The 17215-nt window shown below is 56.3% G+C and overlaps 1 protein-coding gene across 4 annotated transcripts in view; it reads right to left on the reverse strand.

Annotated features, from left to right (window-relative positions):
* Positions 1-17215, reverse strand: part of UNC13A (unc-13 homolog A) — a 59655-nt gene that overhangs the window by 11720 nt on the left and 30720 nt on the right. For 2 of the 4 annotated variants that reach the window (XM_069493740.1, XM_069493726.1), the window contains exons 15-34: positions 16875-17094; positions 15638-15865; positions 14682-14823; positions 14413-14582; positions 13859-13974; positions 12739-12902; positions 11856-12006; positions 11529-11597; positions 11121-11210; positions 10776-10910; positions 9131-9264; positions 7920-8005; positions 7596-7722; positions 6395-6491; positions 5861-6004; positions 4383-4466; positions 3472-3549; positions 3117-3205; positions 2490-2642; positions 820-943 (exon numbers count right to left, since the gene is read on the reverse strand). In XM_069493740.1, the coding sequence (XP_069349841.1) occupies positions 820-943; positions 2490-2642; positions 3117-3205; positions 3472-3549; positions 4383-4466; positions 5861-6004; positions 6395-6491; positions 7596-7722; positions 7920-8005; positions 9131-9264; positions 10776-10910; positions 11121-11210; positions 11529-11597; positions 11856-12006; positions 12739-12902; positions 13859-13974; positions 14413-14582; positions 14682-14823; positions 15638-15865; positions 16875-17094 (2601 nt within the window). Of the gene's footprint in view, positions 1-53; positions 60-819; positions 944-2489; positions 2643-3116; positions 3206-3471; positions 3550-4382; positions 4467-5860; positions 6005-6394; positions 6492-7595; positions 7723-7919; positions 8006-9130; positions 9265-10775; positions 10911-11120; positions 11211-11528; positions 11598-11855; positions 12007-12738; positions 12903-13858; positions 13975-14412; positions 14583-14681; positions 14824-15637; positions 15866-16874; positions 17095-17215 lie in introns of all 4 variants that reach the window. The other 2 variants (XM_069493749.1, XM_069493732.1) reach the window with 2 other exon arrangements.

Genomic DNA, 17215 nt, shown 5'->3' on the forward strand with positions numbered 1-17215 from the left:
GTCCAGACACAGAGGGGACGGACAGACAGACGGACAGACGGGCCTCTACTTACGATCATCTGTCAGCCGTGATGGGGGCGGGGCGGTGGGGGAGGGGGGAATAAGTCACCGTGAGTCTCCCGGGAAGGCCGGGAAGGGGACAGAGACAGCAGGCACCCAGGGGCAGACACCTGCCCTAGTCCAGCCCAGTGCAGGGGGGCAGGCTGGAAAGTCCGAGCCTCCCCCACATAGTCGCCTCTCTGTGGCCGCTGCCCACCCTCCCCAAGTCCCCCGGGGCCACCCAGAGCGCTGTGCCCAGAGTCTGCGTGCCGCTGATGTCCTCAGGGTCCTGGCGCCTCCTGGAGGGACCCACGCCCACCCACGGATGTCCGTGTTCCCTCAGCCCCACTAAACAGCCCGATCCCTGGGGGACTGTGGTCTCTTATCTCTTCCCAGAAGGGTCCTGGGTGCAGGGTCTAGGTCTCTGGGTGACCACTGACCTTTGAATGATCCCTTGACCTGTGTGTGACCTCTCTGTCCCTTAGACTTCCCTTAATTCTATTTCACCTCTTTGACTTTGGAATAACCCCAGCTGACCCTTGAATGTCCTTTCTGAGCCTTTGATCATTCTTGGCACACGTGTGGCTTCTCTGACGTTTGAATGGCCCCACTGACCTCTGGTGGCTTCTATGACCCTCGGATGGCCCTTGCACCTAGATCACCTTTGACCCCTAATGCCTTTGTTCTCATCCCCACCTCCCAGCCTCTAGGCACCAAGCTCCACGGGCTTCCACCGGGGAGGTGGCGCCAGTGTCCCCACTGGCCCCCTTCGGGCCTCACCGTCTGGTCAGTGAGGGGTGGCAGGACAATGGTCTTCTCCATGGTGTTCATGACCAGCTTCCACAGCTCCTTCAGCACGCGCTTCAGCACCGTCTTCTCGCAGATTTTGGCGAAGAGAGTCAGGCTGGGGGCAAGGGGCCGGCCTGAGAGAGGGCCGAGCTGGCCCCAACCCGCAGAGCCCCTTCCCTCCGCAGGTGGGCAAGGTGGGAAGGCATTTCCTGGCCAGGCCAGAGGGCACGCAGCCTGCTCAGGGACCCCTGGGGGTTCTGATGGGACAAGGATGCATGATGCAGGTGGCTGGACAGGTCATTGGGGGCCAGACTGGAAGGGGCTTCAACGTCTGGCCACTCAGAAGGAAGGCTCAGGCCTTATCATGAGGATGGGGACAGTAGGGAGCCATGGAGTGTTCAAGAGAGAGAGACACAGACAGATATTTAAGTTTGAAAGAACAGAGTGGGGGATGAACCAGAACAGGAAGTCTGGAGATTGGGAATATGAGGGGGCTAAGACCATGCCCAGGAGGAAGAGGAGGGGAATGGTCAGAGGAGGGCAGACTTGAGAGGGAAACCAGCAAAGAATTTGTGATTGGATGTAAGGGGTTGAAGGAGAGAGGCCGTCTACCATGATCCATCTACCAAAAGGCCCAGTTATCACCAAACTACCCTTTCTCCAACTTTCTTTAATTCTCTCTCCCTGTCTTTCTATCTAACCATCCATCCATCCATCCTCCCAGGCATCCTTCCACCCACTCAACTGTCCATCTACCCATCAATCCATCCATCCCGCACCATCCACCCTCCCACCCACCTGTCCACCCAACCATCCACCCAACCATCCACCCATCCATCTATCCATTCATCCACCCAACCATCCACCCATCCACCCATCCATCCACCCAACCATCCACCCATCCACCCATCCATCCACCCAACCATCCACCCAACCATCCACCCATCCACCCATCCATCCACCCAACCATCCACCCATCCACCCATCCATCCACCCAACCATCCACCCAACCATCCACCCATCCACCCATCCACCCATCCATCCACCCAACCATCCACCCATCCACCCACCCGTCCACCCAACCATCCACCCATCCGTCCATCTGTCCATCCATCCATCCATCCATCTATCCATTCATCCACCCAACCATCCACCCATCCATCCATCCATCCATCCACCCACCCATCCATCCGTCCATCCATCCATCCATCCACCCACCCATCCATCCGTCCATCCATCCATCCATCCACTCACCCACCCATCAATCCTTACATCTACCTCTCATTCTACCTATCCATACCTCCAAACATTTATTTATCATCCAAATATTTACCCAACTGTCCCTCCATCCCCCTTCCATTTAGCTTTCTAAGCATTTGTCTTTGAATCCATGCATCCACCCACCTGCCCATCCTTTATGTCGTCCATCCGTCCAACCACCATCCATTCATCCGCACAAATACTTGCCCACAGTCCTCCCGATCGTTTACCCACCATCTTTCCATCCCTTCATGCCGCCACCTACTCATGCGTCCAAACTATGCAACCACCGCCCAGCAGACATGCCCTGAATGCCCTCTCCAGGCCAGCCCTTTCTCGGGTCTCTGGCCCCACCCCTGGCTGCTCCCTGGCGCCAGCCTAGTGCCCCTGGCCCGGCTCACTTGCTGTCCAGCAGGTCCATGATGGGCTGCAACACATTGTCGGCATCCTGGGCCACGCTGCTGCAGGCACTGGCTGGCACGTTTCCTGTTCCCTTAACCTGGCTAAGGATGTCACCCATCTGTTTGACACACTCTTCTATGTGCGGCTGGAAGCTGGGGGCACAGAAGGGAGGGGCTCAGACCAGACTCTCCTTGTCTCCCAGGGGAAGGGCTGCACGAGGCCGCAGGTGCTGATCTGGGGACTTATGATCCTTGAGCTTACATCACCAGCGTCAGGGAGCACTGGCACATAACTGAGCAAGGGCGAGGAATAGAAACAGCAGAATCGGGCACTGGGCTGCGACAGTTACCTGTGCTGTTCATTCATCCTCACAGTCCTACTCAGGTACTATTATTACCATCATCCCCACTTTACAGATGAGTAAACTGAGGCTCAGAGAGGCTACGTGACTCACCCAAGGCCACACAGCTAGTAAGCGGTGAAGCCAGGATTTGCACTCAATTTTGTTTAACTCGGAGCCCAAAGTCTGCACCTCTACAGCTGCGGAATCTCCAGATGCACCGGGCTCGGGCTCTGGGGGCCGCTCCCTCCCTGCTGCCCCCAGCCCTAGCTAGAGAGGCCCTCACCTGGTAGCAAACACTCGGCTGAGCTCGTCCAAGACGTTATTGAGTTTCACCTGAAGCTCCTTCAGGATGTCACTGGCCTCAGCGTCCAGCTGTGGGAGGGGAGGGGACATCGGGCCAGGTTAATGAAGCACCCACCTGTACTAGGCATTTGCTCATCTGACCTGGGGAAAGGGAGCCCAAGGGGCTGGGGAGGAAACTGAGGCACGGAGAGTTAAGCCGCCAGCTTGGGTTTGAAGCGGTGGCTGGGCTGCAATTCATCCCCAGGCCTATTGACGTTTGAGCTCTGGGGCCTGCTGGGACACATGGGTGGCAGTGACGCTGCCCCTTGTCCAGCCCTGTCCGGGCGCTGCCTCACCTCCTTCCCTCCCATGGCCTCGAACATCTTCTCCAGCTGAACTCGTAGCTGTTGAGTGTTGTTCATCAGGATGCAGGGCTGGGGGCGGGAAGAGAGGGGCAGTCAGGCCTCAGGCCCCCTCTCCAGAACCTCCCCCACCCCCAACTGCCAGGGACCTCTGGACGGTCTCAGGGTCTGGGTCTAAAGGAAGCTGGGGTCCCACAGGGTCACCCGAGCATGGAAAGCAGCATTTGGGCTCAGATTCCTGGGAGTGTTGGGCAGGGGGTGTGTTTGGTAGCGTGTCCGGGGATTGTGCGGGGAAAGGCAGGCTCAAGTAATGTCCGCACTGGGCGTGGTGAATTCAGGAGAGGGTCTGGGAACTCTGGGAGTAGCAGGAAGGGGGGTCCTTGTCATACTTCCATATTCTTCTCTATGGCCCAAGGCTTTGCACACTCACACACACCCTGAAAGCTTCATTTGCAACCATCAATGACTCAGTGAAGGTGTCTGCCCTCACCCCGGTGAGACACCTCCCAAAGACACACAAACTCAGACATGCACAGACATGTGGACACACGCACAAACACAAACACCATACCCACTCAGCACCGCCAGACAAAGCACGCTGTGAGACACACACACCCAGAAGTGCACAGTTGGACTCACACACACACGCACACACACTCACACTATACCAGTCAGCACAACTAGACAATACAGAATCTGACACATGCACTCAGATCCCATACCCCCAGATACACACGCTCAAACCAGCACGTCCAAACACACATGATGCTCTACTATCAACCCGGTCAGACCCTGCACAGATGGACACACAGGTGTCAGAGCCCTGGGAAGAGCGGGGCCCTGGGAATGCTGAGTGGGGCTGGGGGGTGGGGAGGTTGGACGGCATAGGGGCCTCCGCAGGTCACCACTTTCTCCTTCTCCTTGGAGCAATAGGAGGCGAAGTCCTTGGAGATGATGTCTGCATACTGGAGGAGCACATTACTGATGGTCTGGCGGAGACACAGAGGGTGGGTGAGAGGAGGGGCTGGGGCCAGGATGGGCCCCAGTCACCAGGTCCCATCAAGAGACACTTGCAAGATCAGGGATGAACCCAAACCTACTAGCACCCATGATGGGTCACTGGGCTGGGGGAATTCTCCAGCCAGGATGACCACCAAGACCCGCGGCCGATACCACCCGATAAAGATGATTGTTTTATGCAGACTCAGCTCTTTCTCATCATATTAACCCAGCCTGGACCACAAGTGTGACTTGCTCTCAAATCAAATCCCAATTCCTACTTGTAATCCCCAAGATCAACACGGCCTGACGCCAATCCAATTAGACCTCCACCCCCGTGCGATGATCCTGGCCACCAAACTCACCCCAAGGCCCACTCAAATTCTACATAAATCCCAGCATTCACTCCAGCCTTAATCCCAAATCAAAACCCAACCCTAATAGTAACCCTAAACCCAACCCCGGTCTCAGCCTCAAACTCCAACCTCAACTCCAACCAAATGGCATTGCCTGTCCCACTTAGGAACTCATTCCTAACCCTGACCTCAACCCCTATATCAACTCCAACTCCAGCCCAAACCTCAACTCCAACCTCAATCCCAACCCCAGTCCAAATCCAACCTCGACACAAACCCTAATCCTAAACTCAACCTCAGCCTAAACCTCAACCCCAACCTCAACCTCAAGCCAAACCTCAATCCAAATTCCAACTTCAACCTCAACCTCAATGACATCGACCAAATGGCATCACCAACTCCACTTATGATCTCAGTCCACCAATCTCTTCAACCCCAAACTCAAGTCCAACTTCAATGACATCACCAACCCCAACTCTGACCTCAACCCCAATCCCAACCTCAACCCAGTCCATATCCAACCTCAACACAAACCCTAACCCTAAACTCAACCTCGGCCCAAACCCCAACCCCAACCTCAACCCCAACCTCAACTCCAACTTCAATGACCTCACCAACCCCAACTCTGACCTCAAACCCAACCTCAACCTCAATCCCAACCTCAATCCAAACCCCAATCCAAATCCGACCTCGACACAAACCCTAACCCTTAACTCAATCTCAGCCCAAACCCCAATGCCAACCTCAACTCCAACCTCAACTCCAGTAACCTCACCAGCCCCAACTGACCTCAAACCAAACCCCAGCCTCAGTCCCAGCCTCAACTCCAAACTCAACCCCAACCCTAACCTGAACCTCAGTGACATCACCGATCCCAACTCTGACCTCAAACTCAACACGCAACCTCAACACGCAACCTCAGCCCCAAACTTGACCCTATAGCCAACACTGACCTCAACTACCCAACCCTAAGCCCATCCCAATCCTGACCCCAGCCCCCAGCCCCAACACTCCCCACACTCCTGCACCTTGGCAAAGCGCCTCATGTAGTGCCCCACGATCTGGGGGTCGGGGCACTCGAGTTTCTTGATGATCTCAAAGCTCTGGTTGAGTTGGGAGAAGACATCCACCACAGAGCAGGAGAACAGCGCGTGCTCCGAGGTCTGCTGGAACTGCAGCCGGAAAGGAGGCCAGGAGGGAGGAGGAGGTCAGCCCTGGACAAAGCCCGGAGCCCCCCCCTCGCACTCTCCTCGGGGAGAGCCAGAGGCCACCTGCCCTGGGGGCAGCTAAACAGGGTGTGAAACTGACCTACAGCCTCTAGAGGTGGACGCAGAGGCCACGGGTGGGTGGGGGGGTTGGGCATGATGGACTCGCATTCCATAGTTGGTGAATGCACAGAAGACTTTAAAAACCATGAGCAAGACAAGAGTGGCGGACACCTAGCAGGGACTGGCTTCATCCCCAGGGCACATGTTGCCCCCAGACTGAATCCCAGTGGACCCCAGAGGCAGTGCGGTCACCACGGGCAGAGCGGGAGCATGGCCGTGGGTCGGCCTTCTCACCCCATCCTTTTTGTCTCGCTCTAGGGCTCCGTGCAGGAAATCCCGGGACACCTCCTCGTTCTCATCCAGCCACTGTATGACGAAGGGTTCAAACCACCTGGAATGGGAGCCGGAGTGGGGCCCTGCCGCTGCGTGTCCACCTCACCCTCTGTGCTTCCTGCTTCTGATCCACTCCTGGCTGGTGCTGGGGCCGGGCCTGCTCTACCTCGAACTCACCCTGCAACCCTGGCTGGCTCCTCCCCTGCTCACCTCCCCCACCAGGCCTCAGTTTACTCTACCTGTGAAATGGACTGAGTGGCCACTGACCGAGCAGGGCCCAGACTTGATGGAATCCCGGTTCAGATAAACGGCCCGTGGGCCAGTGGGTTTACTCTCTGAGCTCCCATTCCCTATATGATAGCAGCCCGTCTCTGCCACAGTGCCTTTGGGAGCAGTGAATGACACCATGCACAGGAGGTCCTCAGTAATTGGTGGCCACCATAGCATTCTCCAACACACAGCCTGGGGGTCAGACGTCCCCAGTTCAAGCCCCGGCTCCATCACTGAAGGGTCGTTGCCTCGGTCAAGGCATTTGGCATCTTTAACTCTCCATTTGCTTTTCGTTGTTGTTGTTTTTGTTTTTGAGACAGGGTCCCACTCTGTCGCCTGGGTAGAGTGCAGTGGCATGATCATAGCTCACTGCAACCTCAAACTCCTGGGCTCAAACAATCCTCCTGCCTCAGCCTCCTGAGTAGCTGGGACTACAGGGGCACGCCACCACGCCCGGCTAATTTTTCTATTTCTGGTAGAGACAGAGTCTCGCTATGTTGCTCAGGCTGGTCTTGAACTGCTAGACTCAAGCGATCCTCCCGCCTCGGCCTCCCAGAGTGCTGGGATTACAGGCGTGAGCCACCACACCTGGCCAACTCTCCATTTTCTCTTCCACAAAATGGGAATTATAACGATCCCACCTCATCTCATAGAATTGTCAAAAGGATCAAATGAGAAACGGCCCAGGGACGGTTCCTGCTGCTGTCATGACTCCGAGTTTTCTGGGCTATGGGCCCAAAGTTCAAGGGCTGAGAGTAGAGAACCCTGGGTTGGGCCCCGCCTGTGACCCTGGTGCCCAGGTAACTCTGAGGGGGCCAGCCTTTCTCTCTGGGCCTCCTAGCTGTCGGCGCCACAGTTCTCACTTGGGCCGGGCTTGGGCCAGGGGACTTACGCGGGGTACTCGGGCACGCGGTCCTTGAAGGCAGGAAGTTCGGCCACATACTCGTTGTAGAGCCACTTGACTTTGAAGTGGAGGTTCATGTAGTCGGCACTCTTGCACAGGCGGTGCTTGTCGTGCTCTGGGGCGGGGAGAGGGGGCAGGTCAGAGGGGAGGGTCTGTCGCCCTCTGTCACCGCAGAGGCTGCCTGCTCTGGTCATCGCTGTTGTCTGACGCAGACAGGAGGGTCCAGGGCACTTGCAGCCTTGGAGGGGACGCCGAGGCACGGCCACCTGCTGTGGCCAGGCTGGGGGACACACACGGGACTGGGGCACTCACCCTCCATGGCATACTTCATGTCTTGGGCAAACAGATTCCACATCACTTCGGCGCTGATTTTACCCACATTCAGCTCCTGGGGAAACCTGGCAAAGGTCATGGAGTATGACACCTTTGCAGACGGAAGCCAGGTGGCAAAGGCTATTTTGTCCCTCCCTGCCCCAAAGGGGCGTGTAGGGCGGGATCTAGAGTCCAGCTCCCTCCTAGCCGTTGACTTGCTGGGCGACTCTGCACTAAGGCCCTGCTTCTCTCCGGCCCGCAACCACCCCGCCCCCCGGCCTGCCCTCCACCTGTTCATCCACCCACTTATCCCACTACCCGCTCATCCACTCACCCCCCGTCATCTGTGACTCCATCTCTCCACCCACCCATCCGTTCTTCAGCCCCCGTCCATCCACTTACCCACCCATCCATTCACTCCTCCCTCCATTCCTTTATCCACACACCCTCCCCCCACCAATCCATCCAGCCATTCACCTGTCCATCCGTCCCCTCATCTGCCCACCCTCCAATCCGTCCAAATCCCTGATCTTAATTCTGTATCTAAGTAATCAGGAGATGTTAGTGTTGCAAAGTTAGGGGCCTCCCTCGTGCTCAATTCGGGAAGGAAAAATACACAACAGCTCATTCAACTGAATGCAAATGAAAATTCTACAGACACATAGATCCACATTCACGTACAGTTACACAATACACAACATTGTATCTTGTACAATATTGTATATTGACATGCACACAACAATTATACACATATACACAATCAAACCCATTGACCACAACTGTGGACAAAATTACATACGTCCACACATGTCAGATATAATACAATTTAAATGTAAACACTTAGACTAGCACATGGTAAATACTTGAGCAACACTATCTCTTGTTATTTATGAACCTACACACATGCACACAAAATTATATACATATGCACACACTGTTACTCACACAAATCAATGCATTTAAAGTATAAGTCTGATGACCCCCGCGATTGTGTGCATGCGTGCAATTTCGCTTACGTTTGCAAATTATGCCCATATCTGAATTTCACACAGGCACAATCAGACCCAAAATTGCCCCCACATGCATGTTTTATGTGTAATTAGACATGATCACTTTTACACACAAGACACAAAGCTGTACACACACACACACGCACACACACGCACACACACTGGGCCCCAGATAATTAACCACACAGAGACACAACCCACTGGTTGAGGCAAGGAGTGTAGGAATTCTTGTCTTCCTCAATGATGGACACTATAAGTGTGATCAGCTTGGACCAGAAGTCGAGGTTCTTAATGCTGGGGCCCTGTTCCTCTGGGGGTACTTCCCCCTTCTTGGCCTGAAAAGTGGAGACGTTGGTTATAAGGGGCCCAGAGGCTGGTGCCTCCATCAGTTCATTGCTGAGGGGTGGGACATTGTGGCAGCATGGCCCCCTTAACACGGATGTGGTTCGGGAGGAAGCCATGGGAAAGAACTGAGTTCATAGGGACTGCCCCGAACAGAGCTCACGTCCACGAACCTTGGCAAAGCTTAAGATTTTTAGACTCAACTCATAGAACTGCATGGAAATAAATGGAATTGAATGTCATTGAACAAACTCAACTCCACTAAGCAAGATGGAACGAGAACGAATGCACATCAAACCCGCTTAGCTTAACAGAAGTCAGTTCTCGGAGTTAATTCAGTGGAATTGAACGTGGGCCAATTACACTGAATGGAGTGGAATTAAACTTGATTGAATTAAGCTCAGATGGACTCAATTGGATTGAACCTAATCAACTTTTCCAAGACCCACATCAACCAAAGTCAAAAGAATGGAAAGAAGTTGACTTGAATTCCACCCAAGCCAACCCAACCCAACCCAACCCAACTGGATCTAACTCAATGCAAGTCAACCCGACCTGACTCTGTGCATCTAAACCCAACCCAACATGCGCAGGTCTATTCAGCTCAACTTTAGTTAATCAACGGAAATGAGTGTAATGAACTGAAATCAGCCTGATTCAACCTAATGCAATGGAAATCAGCCGCACCCAATCCAACGCCCCGGCGCATCTTCACACAAGCTGATTTGACCCCGTTGAGAATAACTTGACCGAATGGGAAAGAATGAGTTTGTACCCAATTAAACTCCACTTGATGGAGCTCAGTTCTGCTCTCTAATTCATCAAGAACAATTTTAACTTAAATCAACCAAACAGAAATAAATGGAAGTAAACTAAGGTTGAACGAAACTCCACCCGGTTTGATCCAGTTCCCCTCAACCCAACTCAGACAAGCGTGACCGATTTCACGTCAAGTCAATGGAGTGGAAAGGGACACACGGAGATGACACTGAGCTGAACCAGGCTCACGTGTTCTATCCCGTCAGACGCTGGAGAAGGCAGATCCCCCCATCTCAGTACAAACCACTCTCTGTTGTAAATTTCTAATTCGTACATCTTGTCCCCATAATAGACTAGAAGCTCCTTGAAACTTTACCCACAAACCCAGGACATTGCATGTGTAGAGAAGCACTTGGAAGATCTGACATTGAGGCCAAGTGACCAAAACTGAGCTCCATTCAAGAAATTCAATTCAACCCAACGTTCACTGCACAGCGACTCTCTGCCAGGCACGTCTTATGCCAGCCTCAGCCATGCAGCCGGGTAAACGTGCCGTGTGCCCACGGTATCGTGTCTGAAGCCCGTGTCACATAAATCTTCTCCCCAGTCCCGAGATGTGGGTTTATGACCAAAAGATACAGAGGCGGAGATCGGCTGAGATCCCTCAGGAAGGGGCGGAGCTGGGACTTGGGCCAGTGCTCAGGTGATGTCCCCTGTTCTCTCCTGCCCCGTCTGGGGTCCTCACCGGGTCTGTCTGGTACTCCCGGCTGTACAGCTCATGACAGTTGTTGAAAATGTACTCGTAAGTCGAGTTGAGGCAGGCTTTCACGCAGTCCTTTACCACCTGGCTGGCTCGGGGTGGGCTCTGGAGCTCTTGTACCTGAAGGGAGGGGACAGGCATGGGTGGGCACAGCTCGGACAGCAGGTACCCAGGAAGTGGCTGTGAGTCATCCTGGGGTGAAGGAGTTGAAGCAGCTCGGAGGCAGAAGTTGAGTGGGAAAGGGCGCTACTTTCCAGGGGTACTTGTTCTGGGGACCGGGAGCCCTGACTCCTCCTTGGCGGGGGCGGACGGGGCGGGGCCCTTCGCTACCTTCATCCGAAAGAAGGTGATGCTGGTGAGAAGGTCCACGGTGGACTTGAGGTCCTGGAGTCTCTCCGGGCTGCTGGCTGGGAAGTTATTCTGTCGGAAGCCGGAAGAGAGGTGGGTTATGGAAGAAGGTTGGGGGGGATGGGAGACAGTGTTTTAGGGGGATACAAAGGCTCCAAGTTTCAGGAGGTGGGCCGGGGGTGGCAATTAGAGCACCTTGATGCCACTGGGGTTCTGCTTGGATGCACCCGGCATTTGGGCAGGTAGTGCTCACATACGTGCACGCGTGTCAGAGAACACACTGCATGTGTTAAAACGGGATCTGCCATGTACACACCTGCTGGCAGCTGTCCCCTCCAGGCACACACAAGTGCACGGGGGCCAGTAAATCCTTGTGCACGCGCTTCCTACCCGGTACATGGAGAGGTCAATCCGCAGGGAGTTATGCAGCTGGTCCAGGAGTTTCACAAAGCGCTCTTTCTACAGAGGCAGGGGAGGAGGGAGGATGGATGAAGGTGGGACGTGGCGGTTACGTGAAGCAGCTCATGGTGGTGGCTGCCATACTGGCTGAGCACCGATTATACGCTAAGTATACCCCATCCACCATTGCACGGAACCCCCATAACATTTGTTTCCATTCTACAGAGGGGTAAACTCAGGCTCAGAGAGGGGAAGTGACTAGCCCAAAGTCACACAGCAAATCAGGTCCATATTGGGCACCCAGCCCCTACGACTGACCCCGAAGTTGGAGGCAGCGAAGCGGTCAGAGGCAGACACGTTGGTGGAGGCGGTGGTGTGCGCGTAGTAGGCGTTGATGTTGGCGAGCAGAGTGCTCATGACGGCGGGCACCCCAGGGCACATGTACTTGGAGGAGAGGCAGGCAAAGTGGCTGGCGAGAGGGAGCAGGAAGTATTGGGCCAGGGGTCTCACCAGGCCGGGCTGAGCTCCCCACTAGAATGCCTCCCTCGCCCCCCAAGCCATGCCCCTGTCTGACTCTGTCCTCCGGGTTTCTCTGCGTCTCCTGTCTCTGTCTTTCCAACCCTCTGGGCTGCCTCATCCCAGCTTTTTTTTTGTTTGTTTTTTTTTTTTGTTTTTGAGACAGAGTCTCACTCTGTTGTCCAGGCTAGAGTGAGTGCCGTGGCGTCAGCCTAGCTCACAGCAACCTCAAACTCCTGGGCTCAAGCGATCCTCCTGCCTCAGCCTCCCGAGTAGCTGGGACTACAGGCATTTGCCACCATGCCCGGCTAATTTTTTCTATATATATTTTAGTTGTCCATATAATTTCTTTCTATTTTTAGTAGAGACGGGGTCTCGCTCTTGCTCAGGCTGGTCTTGAACTCCTGGCCTCGAGTGATCCTCCTGCCTCGGCCTCCCAGAGTGCTGGGATTACAGGCGTGAGCCACCGCGCCCGGCCTCATCCCAGCTTCTAACTGAGGCTCTCTGGTCCCTGTCACTCCAGCTCAATCTGGCCCTCTCCTGATCTCCAGGGGAATCGCACAGCCCCCGTCACACCCGCTCCCCCCCTGGCTGGCTCCCACTCCAGATCTGCCAGTGTCTGCTTGGTGAGCCCCTCCTGTGTCCTGCACCTCGCCCTAGTGTCTGCCCCGGCCTGCAGCCTCACGTCATGGCTTGGTAGATGGACTCGACGCCGTAGCGCATGGCAAACTCGTCCACGATCTCCTGGGCTGTCTCATCGTAGTACACCTTCCAGGCGTCATCACCCTTGGCATCGGGGATCTTCACAACCCCATTGTTCTGCACATCCGTCACAAAGTGGAATAAATTCTGCCAACGAGGGGGAGAAGGTGCTGTTATGGAGAATGCAAGGAGCATCAGTCCTTTGAGAGAGGTCCCAGGGTCTGAGGCAGCTTATGTCGTCCGTCTGTCTGTTCATTTATCAATTTTCATCTACGCTTCATTCATCCACCAACCCACCCATCCAACTACCCAAAATTTCACCTACCCACCCATCCGTCCTTTCAGTAATTCAACCACATATGCATACGTGCCTCCTCCGTCCATCCACGACTCTACGCACCCATCCATCTGCATGTCTGTCTGTCCATCCACTTGGCCATCCATTCACTCACCCACCCATCTATCCATCTGTCCACCCACCCATCCACTCACCACACATCTGTCCCCATCCAGCTACTCAAAAATTCACCCACACTCTCTCCTTCCTTTTAATAATTTGACTACTCATCCATCCATCCATCCATTCCATGTATGTACCTACAACTTAATCTGTCCATCCAACAATTCATCTATCCATGCATTCAACCATTTATCCACCAATCTATCTATCCACCCATCAAGTTATCCATCTATCTTTACCTATCTGCCCACCCATCATCTGTCCAACTACACAAAAATTTACCCATCTACTCGTCTATGCTTCTAACGGTTCAAGAACACATCCATCCCTCATCCACCTATTCATGCATCTACGCACCAGCTCGTGTGTCTGTCCATCCATGCACTCACCCATCTCCCCATCCTTCCTTTTATCTGCTCTTCACTCACTGGTCCATTCAATCATTCATTCATTCACCAGCATTCATTGAACAAACTAAATGCTGGGGCTGGAGTTCTCTCCAGGTACCCCCGGGCAGCTGGAAGAGACAGACCCAGACACAAACAGCCCACCCATGCGTGTTTGGAGCCGGGACGGAAGGAAGGACCGGAGACGAGGGGCGGGCAGTCAGAGGCGGTGTGGGAGGGCGAGCAGCGGGCCTCACCTCATGCAGACAGGTGTACTGCACATGGTAGGGGGCCACCTTCTCCTCGCCTTTGATCTCTACACTGATGTGTAGCCGGATGGCGCCTGACACGGCGGACTTGTCAGTTCGCTTGTCTGCCGGGCAGAGAGAGATGGCAACTTCAGAACTTCCCAGTACAGCCTTGGGCTATTTTAATCATGCATGAATCTGGAGCCCTCTTGGGAATCTGAAACTAAGGCCTGGGTGTCTCTCTTTAGATTGGCCCCCCAGGCTTGTGTCTCCCCGTTAGACTACAATTCCTTGTCCTTCCCGTCACACTAGGATCCCAGGCCTTGCTCCTCCACTCAGGTTAGGTTTCTGTCTCCCTCCTTAGACTAGCAGCTCTAGGTCCCGGGTCTCCCCTGGAATGAGCTGCCAGGCCCTGCTTCCCCCGCCAGATTGGGCTCCTCCGCCAACTCCTCCTGAGAATGTGTGTCTCCCCTCTGGGTGGGCTCTGCGCTCTGGCTGGATCCCTGGGCCCCCCTCCTCCATGCCCCCCACAGGCCCGGCCCCCCAGAACCCCCTCCTCTCACCCAGGTTGTACCACACGTCCATCTCGCCACTGAGCGTCCGCACCTCGATGATCGTCTGGCCAAGGAAGTCATCAGATTCCCTCTTGAACCTCTGTTTCACGCGGGATTTGATGTCATCATCCTCGTCCCAGACGCGCACCTTGATGCGGTCGGAGGAGTTGTGACATTCGCTGCAGGGGGAAGAGGAATCAGGGCTGGGGGTAGGGAGGCCAGCACAGGGCCAGTCTTGGGAGCCCCTCATGGGGCTGGGCACCCAGCCAGGCACTTACAAGTGGAAATTCTCCTCCCACACGGGGTTGAGGTTCCCATAGATGGTTTTTGTCCGTTTCTTGGTCTTCCCAACCTGGACTGTGACGTAGGGGTCACTGGATCCCGTCTTGTCCTTTGCCTGCAAGCCCTGGGCACAGACCACTGAAAGACACGCAGGACAAACACAGACGTGCACTCAAGGAGCAAGGCAGGCTGAGAACAGTCACTGCCACGTGTTCCAAGCTGCTGACTGGGGACACCTTCGATGTGGCCCAAGAACCACCACAAGGCACACCAGGCTTACTAGAGAGTTAACGCGGAGGGAGCCATCAGCCAGCACACGAAGGGAAGGTGCCCCAGCCCCTTCGCCCAGGGGCGTGAGCTCCCTGAGGTCTCCCAGGGGGACTGAGCCCCAGTCGCCCACAATATCACCTGCCATTGGCACCCCTGCGGGGAGCCTTCCCTCCGTGACTCACATCCTCACCCCTCACGGGGGCTTCCTGGGGTTACTTCCTAAGTAGCCCATGTACCCTGAAATCCCCATCCTTGGGTCTGTTTATGGGAAAATCTAAGTGCCCTAGTCCCTGCGTGGGACCACTCGGAACTGCACGCTCAACATCGTCCCTTTATGGTCCCAGGCGCCCACATCATTGCCTGCTTGCTGGCGCCCCTTCAGGGCTCCTCCCCTCTCTGTCTAACCTCCCGACCCCTCACCAGGGCTTTGCGGGGTCACCTCCCAGGTAAACCACGTGCCCTCAACTCCTCTTCCTGGGGCTTCCCGTTGGAGGGCACAAGCAAGTCGCGCCCAGACAGAATGTCAGCTACGCGCGTTTGGAGGCACACGTGCCTGCCCGCACGCGCACGCGCACGCAGACGGGGGACGGACACGGGCGCGCTCACGTTCACGCAGCAGAAGGGACGAACACACAGCGCCAGGGGACCAGGCGCTGGAGGCCGGGAAGGGCCCGCCCCTCACCGGTGATGCTGATCTTCGCCGACCACTTGGACGTGCCATCCAGCACGCTCTGCTTCACCGCCTTCATCTGCTGGGTGTGCGCGCTCTTGGTGACGGCGAAGATCTCCTGGATGAGCTCGAAGATCTCGGGCTTGTTGCGCTCCCGGATCTTCATGCGGTCCTTGAGCACCATGATGATGTTCTGCGTCCGATCCTCCGCCCCGTGCTTGGAGCTCTTCTCCGCCGCACCTGCGGGGGCCCCACGGCCGTCGCTATCCCCCAGCGCACCCTGCTCCTTCTCTGAACCCCGCCCCCTCACCGAGCCCCGCCCCTTCCCCGAGCCATGGCCTCTGGCCGAGCCACGTCCCTTGCCGGGCCCGCCCCGCCCTTCACTAACCCCTGCCCCTCGCCAAGCCCCGCCCTCATTTAGCCCCGCCCACCTACAACCACGCCCCCACTAAGCCCCATCCCACTCAGAGCTCCACCCTCCTCGGAGCCCCGCCCCTCGCCAAGCCCCGCCCCTCCCCAGGCACGCCCCTCGCTAAGCCCCACTCCTTCCTAGCCACGCCCCTTACTAAGTCCCGCCCCTCACTAGCCCCGCCTCTCATCAAGCCCTGCCCCTTCTCTGAGCTCCACCCCTCGCTGAGCCACACCCTGAGCCCCGCCCCTTTCATAGCCACGCCCTGGCCAAAAAGCTCTGCCCCTCTCGGAGCCCCGCCCCTCCTCTGGGCCGCGCTCCTCAGTAAGCCCCCCTCGGAGCCCCACCCCTGTCCAGCCTCCCCTTCCGCATTCTGAGCCACGCCCCTCGCTGAGCCACCCCCTCACTAAGCCCCGCCCCTTGCCGAGTCCCTCTTCTCTGAGCCCCGCCCCCTCTCTGATTCCCCCCACCTCCGTCCTCTTCCAAGCCCCTCCTCCACAGTCCCCTCCCAGTCTGAGCCTCTTCCCTCTCTGAAACGCACTCCCCCCTCTGAGCTACCCTCGCCAACCCATTTTCTCCAGGGGAACCGCCTCTTCTGATTAAGCCCTCCCTTTCCACAGTCTAGCTAGTCCCTGAGCCGGGCCCCACCCTCCTCGGACCCCTCCCGTCTCCTTTCCCCTCCCCTCCATCCCCCAACCCGTGACCCCACCGGCCTGCTCCTCCCTTCCCTCCCGGCAGCGCCCCACCTCTCCTGATGTCCCGTCCTAGTCCCTCGCCCCACCCCGTGGTGTCCGGTCTGGCCCGCCTGGACGCCCCCACCCCCACTCCCGCCGCGCTCACGCTGCAGGCAGTCGGCGTTGAGCAGGTCCTGGCACTTCTCGTGGCACTTGACGCCACACTCGGTGCAGCGCATGCCCTGCCGCGCGATGCCCCACAGCAGGCCCTCGCACTCGTAGCAGTAGGTGGGCGTCGTGGCCGTCCACACCTCGAAGTTGTGTGGCGTCGTGCACGAGATGGGGTAGATTAAGGCTTGCAGGGTTTTCTTGTAAACGTGGTTTTTCTGCGGAGAAGTTGGGGGTGCAGCTGGGGTGCAGCAGTGGCCCTAACCTGCAAGCGGGCACTGTCCCTGTCTTGCCCTGCTCCGCCCCAGTGCTGGGCGCAGTAAAGCCTCCATCCCCTCC

The sequence above is a fragment of the Eulemur rufifrons genome, chromosome 2, assembly GCF_041146395.1.
Source record: "Eulemur rufifrons isolate Redbay chromosome 2, OSU_ERuf_1, whole genome shotgun sequence".
In the NCBI taxonomy this organism is placed as follows: Eukaryota; Metazoa; Chordata; class Mammalia; order Primates; family Lemuridae; genus Eulemur; species Eulemur rufifrons.